Consider the following 11,409-nt stretch of genomic DNA (forward strand, 5'->3'; position numbering starts at 1 on the left):
CATTGAAGACCATCGAAACGCAAGGTAACAACATTAGGGGTGGCTCGACAGGCTTCAGAGCCACAACCAACAGTCATCCATCCAGGTCAAGATATAACAATAAAGCAGCAGCACGCCAGCCATTCTTCTTTCTTTTACCTAGTACACAGTCCCGTCCGATCACCGCTTACCAGCATTCCGCCGGCTCTTTCCGAGCCTGGCCGTTTTCGGGAGCTTGCCCTTGGTACCCTGCTTCATGCCCTTCTGGCTGAAGCCGCTCAGGTCGCCGGAGCTCATGGCGTCGCCCGACTTGGAGTGGCGCTTCTTGCCGCCGAAGCCGTACTTCTGGTCCTTCTTCATCCGCTTGGTGTTGCGGGCGTCGCCGCTGCGCTTCTTGTCGGCCTTGCCCAGCTCCTCCTCGACGCCGACGTCGAACAGGTCGGCTTCGTGCGTGCCGAGGTCGCCAGAGTTCTCGGAGCGTTCTGTGGGGGGTTAGTGTTAGTCATGAAGCAAAAATGCAAAGAGACATTTTCTTCTCGAATAGTAGAAGATAGGTAGCGTAAAAGAGGGGGAAACGGGGGCTGCGGTAAACTTACTCCTCTTCAAGGAGTTGATCTTCTCAAGGGTCTCCTTCTTGGCCTTCTGACGCTCCTGCAGCTTTTCGTGCTGGACCTGCTTGCCGAACTTCTTGAGGTCGCGCAGCTTGCGGGCCTCGGCCGACGCCTTCTTGGCGCTGGCCTCCTCGATGAGGCGCGCCTTGACCTTCTCCATCTGGCCGTCGTCCTTGACCATCTCGGCGAAGTAGTCCTTGGGCCGCGAGAAGGGCACGTTCTCGGCCTTGAGCAGCGAGCGCGCCTGCTTGACCGTGTCGAGGGCCTGGCCGTAGAAGGCCAGCTCCCGCTTCAGGTCGTCCATGACGTCGGGGATGTTGGTCGCCGTGGGCTCCAGGCTCGACAGGGACATGTGCGACTTGAAGGGTACGGACTTGTCGGTGGCTATGGAGGTGCGCTTCAGCGCCGCCTCGAGGGCGGTTGTGTTGTTGATGGTGAGGCGCTGGTGCGGTACCAGGTCCTCCTTGTCCTCCTCGTACAAGTCCTCGAGGTCTTCTAAAGCGATGTCCTCCTCGGGGTCTTCCTCGTCATCATCTTCCTCCTCGTCAGCCTCCTCTGCGGTAGCCACGGCGGCAGCAGCAGTGGCGGCGGCGGCGGCCTTCCGGCTCAGCTTGGCCTGCTTCTTGAGTTCGGACTGTTTAGGTTGTCGCACGCGCTCGATCTTCTCTTCCATTTCGACTTCGGAATCGGAGCTGGCGCTGTCGTCGAGGTATGCGGCCACATCGCGCTCCTCTTCGTCGTCATCCTCAGAGTCATCCTCGTCGTCGTCCTCTTCCTCATCGACTGGTTCCTCGTCCTCGCTGTCTTCTGCGGCCCCACCAGTCTTATTTTGCTGCTTCTTCTTCTTCGAGGCCTCCTTGCGGACCTTCTTTTGGTGCAGCTTCTGGAAATCTACACCCTTCTCGTGCGCAAGCGCCATCTTGAGGCGGCTCTTGGTGACCATTGTTGCGGTTGTGGATGGGCAATTGATCGGTGTTTAGACGGGTTGGAATGGCTTGTACTGTTGGTTTTCCTTCCTGCTGCTCTAAAGTTCCGCCCAAAATTTTGGACTGCATCCCCCGATAAGGTATTTTTTCTGCCGCTATCGCCCCCACTTCAATGCACCCTGCGATACCTGGGTACTTCCCTGGCCTGTAGGCGGTATGCAGCCAGGTGCCTTACAGCACATTGACCTGAGCATCCATTAGATCTCTATAACCTCCTCGCAGCGCATTGCTTTACACGATCATTCTGCATTTACTTTGTTACCCGGCGCCTTCGGGTACTTGTGAAATTGTCAAGCCAGTTCTGCGGGTTGCCAAGGGAAAAGATACATTGATACGGCTCAATCTCCTCAACCGGACAATCGCGTATATGCATGCGACCGTCAACGCCAAGGAGGTGTCACTTTCAATAGCCCTTTCATTCTCTAGTCCGGCGTACTATCATGTAGCATGCCATTAAGACTCTTACGTGAGACTCTGAAATCACATCCATCTTCCGATCGTCATGCCATGGCAGCCCTCAGAAGTGGCGGTCTCGCATTGGCCCGGCTTCCGCGGTTCCAACTAACTCGAGAGATCGTGTCTTAAGTCGACAGCACAAGTGCCGACGAGCTAACATCCAATATCTGTGTCAGCATTGTGATAAGGATTGCATCTTATGTTTTGCGTTTGCATATCGACACGCCATAGTTCTGCCACGTCTCCCCGTCAGATCTCTAATCAGGAATCCGTACGATACTGATCGACAGTCGTCGCTGGGGACTGGAATCAGCAGACTTGGCAGTAAGGATGTCGCCCAGAGCCTCGCTCTAAGCATTGCACAATATTTCTGGGTCATGCACTGAGTTGGCCTTTTTGCTCGCATGGTATGATTTTACCATGGCCAATATGGCGAAGCAATCGCAGTACCTATACACTTGGCTGACTGGTTTCCTGGCTGTCTCCAGGCCAAGCGATAATCAACCTGGGGACGGGAACTAAAGGTACAGTGGGACATCAGTCAACTTTCCGCAATGACTACATGTTTCTGTCTCGTCCTGGGGAAGGATCGTGGCGGATCGGAGCCGTACTGGCGTTGTTCTGGGAATTTGCGGGCCGCCCGTCTTCTATCTTTGGGATACGAGGTCGTGTTCTTGTGCCGCAAACAAGGACTGGTCAGAACCCACACGACTGACAACATCTATCTGAACCATGCAGCACCTGGGTGCCTGTAAGGCAACTAAGTTGGATCTTTCTGTCCAATCAGGTTCTCTTGTATTCCGCTGCCTTGAACTTCGTAGCTGTTATTCTGCTGCCTGGCCGTTGTATATACGGGGCAGGTATATCAGAACCCCACAATTACGCCAGCTAGATGCTCATGTTGGGGAATGACCCAACCAGTCCAAGATGCGGTGCTGTATGCAGATGCTCCATTAGTTTCAGTATGCTTATCTGTAGTTGCCGGTAATGGGGAGATAGAACCTCGTGTTTCATCGAGAGTCCACATATCACGTAGGGCTGGCTGTTGGCATTGGTCGGATTCGTACTCTCGGCGTCGTCAATGGCGGTCGGGGGTCAGCTTTCACTATGTAAACCTCTGTCTCCCGATTCTATTTAACAATGGCCTCCTCTTCTCTGGATGAGGATAGTGAACATTGGATGTGTATGTCATACCCTCCTGGACGATACAGCCGAACCCGTTTCACCCTTACACTCGTTTGTTACTACATAGCTTCTATGTCTGTCTTGGTCTTCTCATCTCCCTAAGCAACTCCTTGACCTGAGCGAGAGAAGGTATCATGATCATGTCAACCCGAGAAGCCCAAGCCATGTACATCAGAGACGACCTGTCCGAGTTCCCAGCCCGGAGCCCCGTCGAGGCACCGGCGACGGCCCCTAGCCACGTTAACTCCGATGTCGCCGCAGCTCCGGGCGGGCACCACACCTGCCCGGCAGCAACAAACGCCCATTGCCATACGATAACGACAGTCTGCTGCTGCCACCACGTCCAACGCCCGGCCGGACCCAACCAGTACCACGAGCCGGCCAAGGCCAACGTCGTCCCCGTCCCGCTGCTCCAGCGCTGGTCCGCGCTCGTGGAGTGCCCTGGGTGTCACGAGATTGCGCCCACGGTGGTTAGGTACAAGTCCGGGAAAGGTGCCCAGTAAGTACTCGCTCACTCAGTCGAAGTTCCCCCTCTCCCTCCAAGTTACGCATATCTGAGACACCGGTTGACCGAGGGTCTCAATATGCCCTTTCTAGTTGGATGGCCACCTTCTTCTTCTTCACGACCGGCATCTTCGCGTTCGTGCCGTACGCCATGAATCACTTCAAAGACGCCAAGCACTCGTGTGTGCATTGCGGACGGCTCCTAGCTACGTATCGCTTTGGGAGCGGGCCCAGGGCACACGTTCTCTGAAGATCGGCCGGTCGAAGGAGCTACTCCAGGATCGTGCGAGAGACAGGAATCGGGGGTACGGAGCCAGATCTTCCCAACGGCGAAGTAAGGAGAGGGTCAAGACGCAGGCTCGGGAGAGGGAAATCGACTTTAGTGGCAGATAGTCCCAACGGCGAAGTAAGGGAGAGGGTCAGGAGATCCGGCTACTGTAAGGGGTGTGGTTTCACGAAACAAGACGCCGGTAATGATAGTCCTTTGAAATGCCGAAGCCACGATCCATAGGCCCTGGTCAAGCCGCCCCGCTATTTCTTGAAATATCACGATTTCCATCACGGGCACCGTTAATAGATACACACATACTTATATAACAAGTGGTGTTGATTAGTGATAGAGACGTGAAGCGACAGGTAGGACATTGCTGTCGGCCGGTAAGGGAGGACCAAAATACTCGCACATGTAACCTAATATTTTGATCTAACGATGTGGCAGCCATCAGCGCGGCCCCTCCCGTAGCACTGCGACCCAAAACAGCAAAGTTGCCGACATTGTCAGATATCACATCCTACCTCCTTCTGGACATGCATGCGTGATTGCATGTAATCAACCGCCGGAAAGGATGGGTAGAGAAATGGCGGGGTAAATGTCCACCGTCAGCGGCACAGTCGGGGGGGCGGGCACCTTCCTTTGTTGATAAAGCTAGCAAACATCTCCAACCTCGAGGAACCCAAAATGTCTCTGAGCCCTGCGTTCTGTCGATAGAAGCTCCAGCTCTTTGGCCCGCAAATTATGGGCGACTACAACGAAACAGCGGCCACCCCCGCGCAAGGGTTGCTACAGAGTCTCAGCCCGTGGTACCCCATTTTCTTACTTCCGCTTCTGACACTCTTGGCATGGCAGCCATGGCGCATGTCAAAAGAGCCACCGAGCTTGAGGGCGACGATTCCCTACATCAGCAACGGCTATCAGTTCCTCGCCGACAAGGCCAAATTCTTCAAGCGGCTTGAGTAAGATAGTATCCTTCATTCCCCTCGCCATTGACCCATATTTGTCCACGAAGCTCACCCACGGGCCGTACAAACAGAAAGGCTTTCCGGAAAGCCAATATCATTAAATTCAACATTGGTCCGAAGATTGTGTACATGGTGTCCGGTGCCAACAACATTCAGAACTTGTTCAGGTCGGGCCATGGAATCAGCGACGTCATCATGCTGCGTACGGCGGCGGAGTCGGTCTGGGAATTGCACCCGGAAGACCTGGCCAGATTGATGGGTGACAAGACCGGTCGTTCCAAAGTGCCCAACCCCGGATACGAACATGTACCGGTTCATGAGCGATACTGGTGAGTGAAACCAGCCTGAGCACCCTTCTGTAGACACAGGAAAGCTGATTGCCGACTTTTTCGTTCCGAGAAAAGGGCGGCGACCCACGAAATCTACGAGAAGTTCCTCTCGAATAAAGAATACTACAACGCGTCTGCCAAGAAGTACTTCGAAGTCTTCTCGGCGCGCCTCGAGAAGTTTCCCTTGGGGGAGCGGACGATGCTCTCCTTGACCGACGTTTTCCTGGACGACATGACCCACAGCGCCGTGACGGCGCTCATGGGCGAGCGGATCCTGTCTCTGAACCCGGGCTTCGTCGAGCACTACTGGACCTTCGAGCGGTACCTGGTCGAGTATCTGGCGGGCCTGCCGCGGTGGCTGAACCCGCGGCCGTACCGCGCCCTCGACAACTTCAAGGCCATGACGGCGCGCTGGGTCGAGTCTGCGTGGAAAGGCTTCGACTGGGACGGGCCCGACGCCGAGGCGGCCTGGGATCCCCACTTCGGGGCCCGCGTCATGCGCGAGATCTCGCGGTGGTGGAAGGGCAACTTTGGGCTCAAGGGGCAGGCTGGCTTCTATGCCTCGTTGATATTGGCGTAAGTTAAGAAGAACCCACACAAACTTCTGACCTGGCGCTCTTTATTTCCGTCCCAATGAATGCTCACGCTCCCCCCTTTTCACGGGGCCCGTGTATTGCAGCCAAAACTCCAACACGGTCCCAGCCGCCATGTGGTCCATCGTCCACCTGATCGAAGATCGGGACCTCTACCGCGCGGTCCGGGACGAGGTCGCCACCGCCATCGTCGTGGACCCGGCCACGGGCGAGCGCACGCTGGACGCGCCGACGCTCGGCGCCGCGCCGCTGCTCAACGCCCTCTACACCGAGACGCTGCGCTACCACGTCACCTTCAACGTCATGCGCGAGGTCTCGGAAGAGACCCAGATGGACGGGTACGACCTGCGCAAGGGTGCGTGGATCCAGGCCTCGACGCAGATTGCCCACTTTGACGAGCGCCTCTGGGCCCGCGACGGCCACCCGGCCTCCGAGTTCTGGATCGGCCGGTTTCTCGAGTACGATGAGGAAGATGGGGGGAAGACGCCCAGGTTCAACGGGTCGATGCGGCCTGGTTCTTTCTTTCCTTACGGTATGTATACTAGGATTCCTATGTCATTATTAAACCCCGCTTTCCTGGCGACCGGACTTGAGTGAAAGTTTGAATCGATGCTAATGCGCATTTACCCCAATGCAGGCGGCGGAGCAGCCATGTGCCCGGGTCGTCAGTTTGCCAGGTTGGAAATTCTGATCACGGTCGCTCTGATCGTCTCGAAATTCGACATTGAGTCTCTCGAGTGGGTATTCCCAGATGGACGCAAGTCCGATCGCCCAGGGAAACCCGACGAGTCAGTGACGGGCTCTGGCGTCTTGCGCCCGGATCGGAATATGAAGGTTAGCTGGAAGAGGCTCTGGTAGGACAGGACAGGGCATAATACGAACCAGAATGTTTTTCACTTTTCTACGGCTATACCTATGGGTTGGACGGGTTGCGATATTTATATGGCTAATGGTATATACAAAAACAGTGAGTACATTTAGCGTTACATAAAATACAACTTCGTCTTGACAGGCAATACGCAGAGACTTCAAGCACTACTTGTCACATTAAATCCACAGACGTGCGAATCTTTGTGCTTACTTTGGAAGATATTATTAATACTTGAAGTACCTAGCTGGCTAAGTAGGTATGGCACTCTCGTCCAACTTAAAAGCGGGTGAAAGGCAGCCACTTGCCCCTCAACGTGATGTTCACCCAACTATTACAACTCCTCGTCAGCAATTGATATCTTAAGTGGCCAACAAACAATCCCCATGGCACATGGCGGTCAGGCTTAGGGGGTGGGGGATTCTTCAACTTACGCAACACCCTGCTCATCAACCTCCTTCTCCACCTTACTCGAAAACGCAATCGCGCTCATGATGCCGTCCCCAAACTTCTCGTTCATGACGGCCTTGAACGCGTAGCCGTAGTTCTGCACAATCTCGTAGAGCCGGTAGATGAGCGGCTCGACGGGCGGCATGGGCCCGGCCCGGCCGCGGTCGGGGAACCCGCCCATGGACTTCTCGAGCTCGCCGCGCTCGACGCCCAGCAGCGACGACAGCCGCGTGATGTCCTCGGCCGAGGCCTGGGCCTGCCCGTAGAACAGGGCCGCGACCGCGACCTCGCCGCGGCCCAGCTCCTGCGCGATGCGCTCGAAGGACAGCTGCTTTGTGGCCTTGGCGTCGAAGAGGGTCTTGGAGTAGACGGGGAGGCGGTCGACGATGGTCGACTGGGGTTGGGTACGACTTGTCAGCTAATGTTTTCTTTTTACTCTTCTCTTTTTCTCTCATTCTATTTTTCTCTGTGACGTCGTTCTGTCCTGCTATTGACTTGGTTCCCAGTGACAAGGAGTATGTGGGGCATATGTGGACGGGGCAGCACTTACGTCGAGCGTAGCGATCTTGGAAGTGTCAGACATCTTGAATGGAAGTAGGGGAGTGAGTATATGATGGATTGTATAGTCAAATGTCTTATCCTTTAACACCAAAAAAGCAAAGAGTATAAGTTGAAATAGGGTAGGATTTATATCTGATCTTATAGTAGCTGTCCGGATCGGTGAGTGTCTCCAATCTTTCTGCTCCCCCAGCGCGGCATTTGACCCAGCTGAACGTCATGCATATGCCTTCCCCGCCTTTATAGTGCGGAGATAGGCCGGGATCTCGGGATTGGCAAGATCTCTCAGGAAGAGAGATCATCTTGAACACACTCTATCCCGCACGACTACATCTGTTCCATTTGCTGCTGTTGCTGACATGATCTTTTAAAGTGCATCGATCATAAGCATCATCTACTACCGACAGCTAACACAGCACCAAGTTTGGCTTCCTCGGCGCTAAGTTGCCAAGACTTACAGCCCATGCTGTCTTGCCTATTCAAGAGCGAACAATCGCCGAACATACTCTGAATCTAGCGCTGTAAGAGGAAGATCCAATTACCGCATCGCTCAAAGCACCATATTCCACCGAACCGCCTTCTTCTTCATCATGGACAGGACCCCGAGCGTGAGGTACTTCTCGTCAATGAGGTTGAGCCCGCCGTAGGCGCCGCGCAGCTCGTCGGCGAACATCTGGAGTGCCCAACGCGCCTCGGCCGCCGCGGGCAGGTAACTCCGACACAGGCCCAGCCTGTCCAGGTCGCGCCGCACGTCCTCGTCGAGGCCGGGCTCGACCATATTCGGCGTGTCGCAGAGCTGCCTGTAGCACTCCTTCAGGCGCGAGCTCGTCGCGCTCCGGCGCCGGCTGTACTCATCGTACGAGAAGAACGTCTCGAGCTCCTCTTCGCTCAGCGCCGCCCGCACCGCGTCCCTGGCCTTCGCGTAGTCGGCCTCGTCGTTGTAGAATTTGCGGAGGCGCCGCAGGCGGTCGTCGACTGTCTCGATTTCGTAAAAGGCCTTGCGGGCGGCGGCGTACTCTTCTTCCTCGTCGGCGAGCCATTTCTTGATGATGGCCTGAGGGGACCCGGCCTCCTTCAAGTTCTCGCGGAACATCTGCAGAGAGACGATGGGATTGCGCACACCGAGACCCCCCAGATTTGAGGGGAAGGAATATAAACGCGTTAGGGATGTCGGTGATTCCAAATCGTTCCTTCATTTTGGCTTTCAGGTATTGGACCACATTGCCAGGCTCGGCTGCTTCCGAGCCGTTTGATGGACTGAACAGGGAAGCTTGCATCCGCTGGTATGTTTCTAGGACGCTGTCTATGTGCTTGGTCCCAAAGCATACGGCAGGCTCGCCAAATGTGTGGCTGAAGAAACGCCCAATGCAGCTGTTATACGTCTGCACCCAGCTCAGAATGCTGTCACACGCGGCAAGTTGCTTGCCCAGCTGAGCGATATGGACGTTGACTTGTTCTTGGTCGATGATCCATTCGCCACTTTGGGGGTCAAGCAGGAGGTGACCGATCTCGACAGGGCCTTTCGGCAGCATGAACTCAATCGCAGGATCCCGAGACCTTTCCTCGTCCACCAGATATACCGATCCCGTCTTGTGCGCGTTGTACTCAAGCCCCATAACTGCGGCGAAACCTTGCATCGCTGTCCATGCCTTGGCGCAGTCAGAAGGCTTTCCGGCGAGGAAGAGATCGTCATGAAGTCGGTACAGGAGCAAGCCTGATTCCTGGTTGACGACCATGTCTAAAACGAAAAGGACGAGCTCGCCGATGAATTTCTCGGTGGCGTGAGCCATGGGAACACCACGTCGACGGGTCTTGGGGCCTTTGGGTTCAGCCCCATCGGTGGCCGGACTGATGTTCAGAGGGGCCTCCAAGACCTTCTTGTAGAAGTTGATGAGTTTTTCGGAGAACCCGAAGAAGCGCATCACGGCAAAAATGGTGGAGTGTGGAAGCCCAGTCGCGTACCATTGCAGATCCGACTGCACAACTGCAGCTTCTCCATGCTGTGCCTGACTGAGGAGGGCCTCGGTTGCGAGTGTACGGAGTAGTGCCTGTTTGATGTTTTGGGAATGGGCCTTCGCAGTCTCGTCATCCTCTGGGATGGTATCGTATGAGCCACAGCCCAGAGAATTGACCGACTCAGGCAACTGCGACAGTAAGAAACTGTTCGTGTACCACTCTTTGCGTAGTGTGTTGACATTGGAGTATCTGTATGCAGACTCTCTTCTGTGCAGGTAGTACTCCCGCCGCAGTTGTTCGGTTTTGTCTGGCGTCGGTTCCGTCGTCCATCTCCAGCCTGGACCGCCCTCTACAAAACCCTTGAGGCAGTCTCTGGTCATGGTACAACAACGAATTCCCACAAACTCGACGAAGATAGCCTGGAGAACGTCTTCGTCCATCCAGATCCGGTATTTGCCGTTCAGCTGCTGGCGGGGGAGTACCGGGATGCCATCGTCTCCGGCTTGCCATTCCCATGCGTCGAAGTCAGCATAACGCATGTTGAGAACGTCGCCGATCTCCTTCAGGGCCGCTTCGTTGTTAAGAAACTCTCGCAGGGTAGCCTGTTTCTCATCACTTAGAAGGTCTTCGGCGAGAAGTCCTCGGAGGCACCATTTGAGGGTGGTGGAATCAAAGGGGCTTTTCTCGTTCAGGATGGCGTCTCCACGCTGCCCCAGTCGCCCTCGCAGGCCTTGCAGACTCTTGGCTGCCGCCTCGCCGTCGAAAAGGTCTGTCATAAACATATCGATCATAACCTCGTCGGTCTCCAACGGCTTGAAAACGACACGTTCGAATTTGTCACATAGCTCCTGTAGCCGTTCCTTTTGGCGATCAATGAGCTCGAACGAGTCATCATCCGCGGTGGGAACTGGAGTTTCCTGGCTCATTGGCGCACTCGGATTCATCCATTCGGTCACCAGTTGGGTGTATAGGTACGCCAGCCCGAGCTTGCGGGATTGGACCTCGAGCTTGGACCGTAGCAGCTCCTCCCAAGTTTTGAACATGTCGGCTGGCACCGACGCATCGTATTGAGCCTGCTGAAGCCAGTGCTTGATATTTTTGACTTGGTTCACCCACATAAGATCGGGACAGACCTCCCAGACGCCATGCAACAGTGTTGCAACGCGACCCCGGGGGTCGTCTGGGAACCGATCGGCCTTTGCCAGAACGGCCCGCTTACTTTCCTCATAACGGGCACGCTCCTTCTCTATCTCGCGGATCTTGGTGACGGAAATGGACTGCAGGGTCCTGGATAGGACCGAGACGGGTGGGGCCATGTTCTGGTGTGCACGATTGGTATGCTCGTGTATCTTCAAGCCAGGGGGCGGGTATGGTAGTCGCAGAAGTAATAAATATAGCCCCAAATGACAGGCAAAAAGATAACAAGATATATAGAAAGATAGGTCTGATTGCCGTGAAGATACTCGCTCGCCTTATATACTCACCTCTGTCATATTTTGTTCACAACGAGTATCCGCCAAGGCCTGACGGTCTTCCCGTGTCACCGCTCCTGGCAGGCCTCATTGGAGCGATCAGTTAGCAGACTTACGGGCTTGCAGGCCTGCAGGAGGAGTAGCTATTCTGCCTAGAGAGGGTCGGTTTGCTGCCTGCTATCGTGGGCCATCCCGCCATTGCAGTACACGTAGACAGGCAGCC

The 11,409-nt window shown here is 55.3% G+C and overlaps 5 protein-coding genes across 5 annotated transcripts; 2 read left to right on the plus strand and 3 right to left on the minus strand.

Moving 5' to 3' along the window:
* Nucleotides 1–159: 159 nt before the first annotated feature.
* Nucleotides 160–1,533, minus strand: PG985_013347 (eukaryotic rRNA processing protein EBP2-domain-containing protein; the record flags this gene model as incomplete). The annotated part of the gene is made up of 2 exons (XM_066833113.1): nt 160–461; nt 576–1,533. 2 exons carry the CDS (start codon nt 1,531–1,533, stop codon nt 160–162), a joined length of 1,260 nt encoding a protein of 419 aa, XP_066677853.1.
* A 1,848-nt stretch (nt 1,534–3,381) lies between these two features.
* Nucleotides 3,382–3,971, plus strand: PG985_013348 (uncharacterized protein; the record flags this gene model as incomplete). The annotated part of the gene is made up of 2 exons (XM_066833114.1): nt 3,382–3,716; nt 3,815–3,971. 2 exons carry the CDS (start codon nt 3,382–3,384, stop codon nt 3,969–3,971), a joined length of 492 nt encoding a protein of 163 aa, XP_066677854.1.
* Nucleotides 3,972–4,736: 765 nt separating this feature from the next.
* PG985_013349 (Cholesterol 7-alpha-monooxygenase) lies at nt 4,737–6,740 on the plus strand (the record flags this gene model as incomplete). The annotated part of the gene is made up of 5 exons (XM_066833115.1): nt 4,737–4,954; nt 5,008–5,289; nt 5,329–5,865; nt 5,969–6,414; nt 6,520–6,740. 5 exons carry the CDS (start codon nt 4,737–4,739, stop codon nt 6,738–6,740), a joined length of 1,704 nt encoding a protein of 567 aa, XP_066677855.1.
* Nucleotides 6,741–7,029: 289 nt separating this feature from the next.
* On the minus strand, nt 7,030–7,783 carry PG985_013350 (cyanate hydratase; the record flags this gene model as incomplete). Its single annotated transcript, XM_066833116.1, has 3 exons — nt 7,030–7,081; nt 7,185–7,594; nt 7,751–7,783. The coding sequence occupies 3 exons, from the start codon at nt 7,781–7,783 to the stop codon at nt 7,030–7,032; spliced, it is 495 nt and encodes a 164-aa protein (XP_066677856.1).
* A 525-nt stretch (nt 7,784–8,308) lies between these two features.
* PG985_013351 (uncharacterized protein) lies at nt 8,309–11,030 on the minus strand (the record flags this gene model as incomplete). Its single annotated transcript, XM_066833117.1, has 2 exons — nt 8,309–8,851; nt 8,979–11,030. 2 exons carry the CDS (start codon nt 11,028–11,030, stop codon nt 8,309–8,311), a joined length of 2,595 nt encoding a protein of 864 aa, XP_066677857.1.
* Nucleotides 11,031–11,409: the final 379 nt, after the last annotated feature.

Source organism: Apiospora marii (assembly GCF_038362585.1).
Source record: "Apiospora marii strain CBS 49790 chromosome Unknown utg000011l_segment0_segment0, whole genome shotgun sequence".
NCBI lineage: Eukaryota > Fungi > Ascomycota > Sordariomycetes > Amphisphaeriales > Apiosporaceae > Apiospora > Apiospora marii.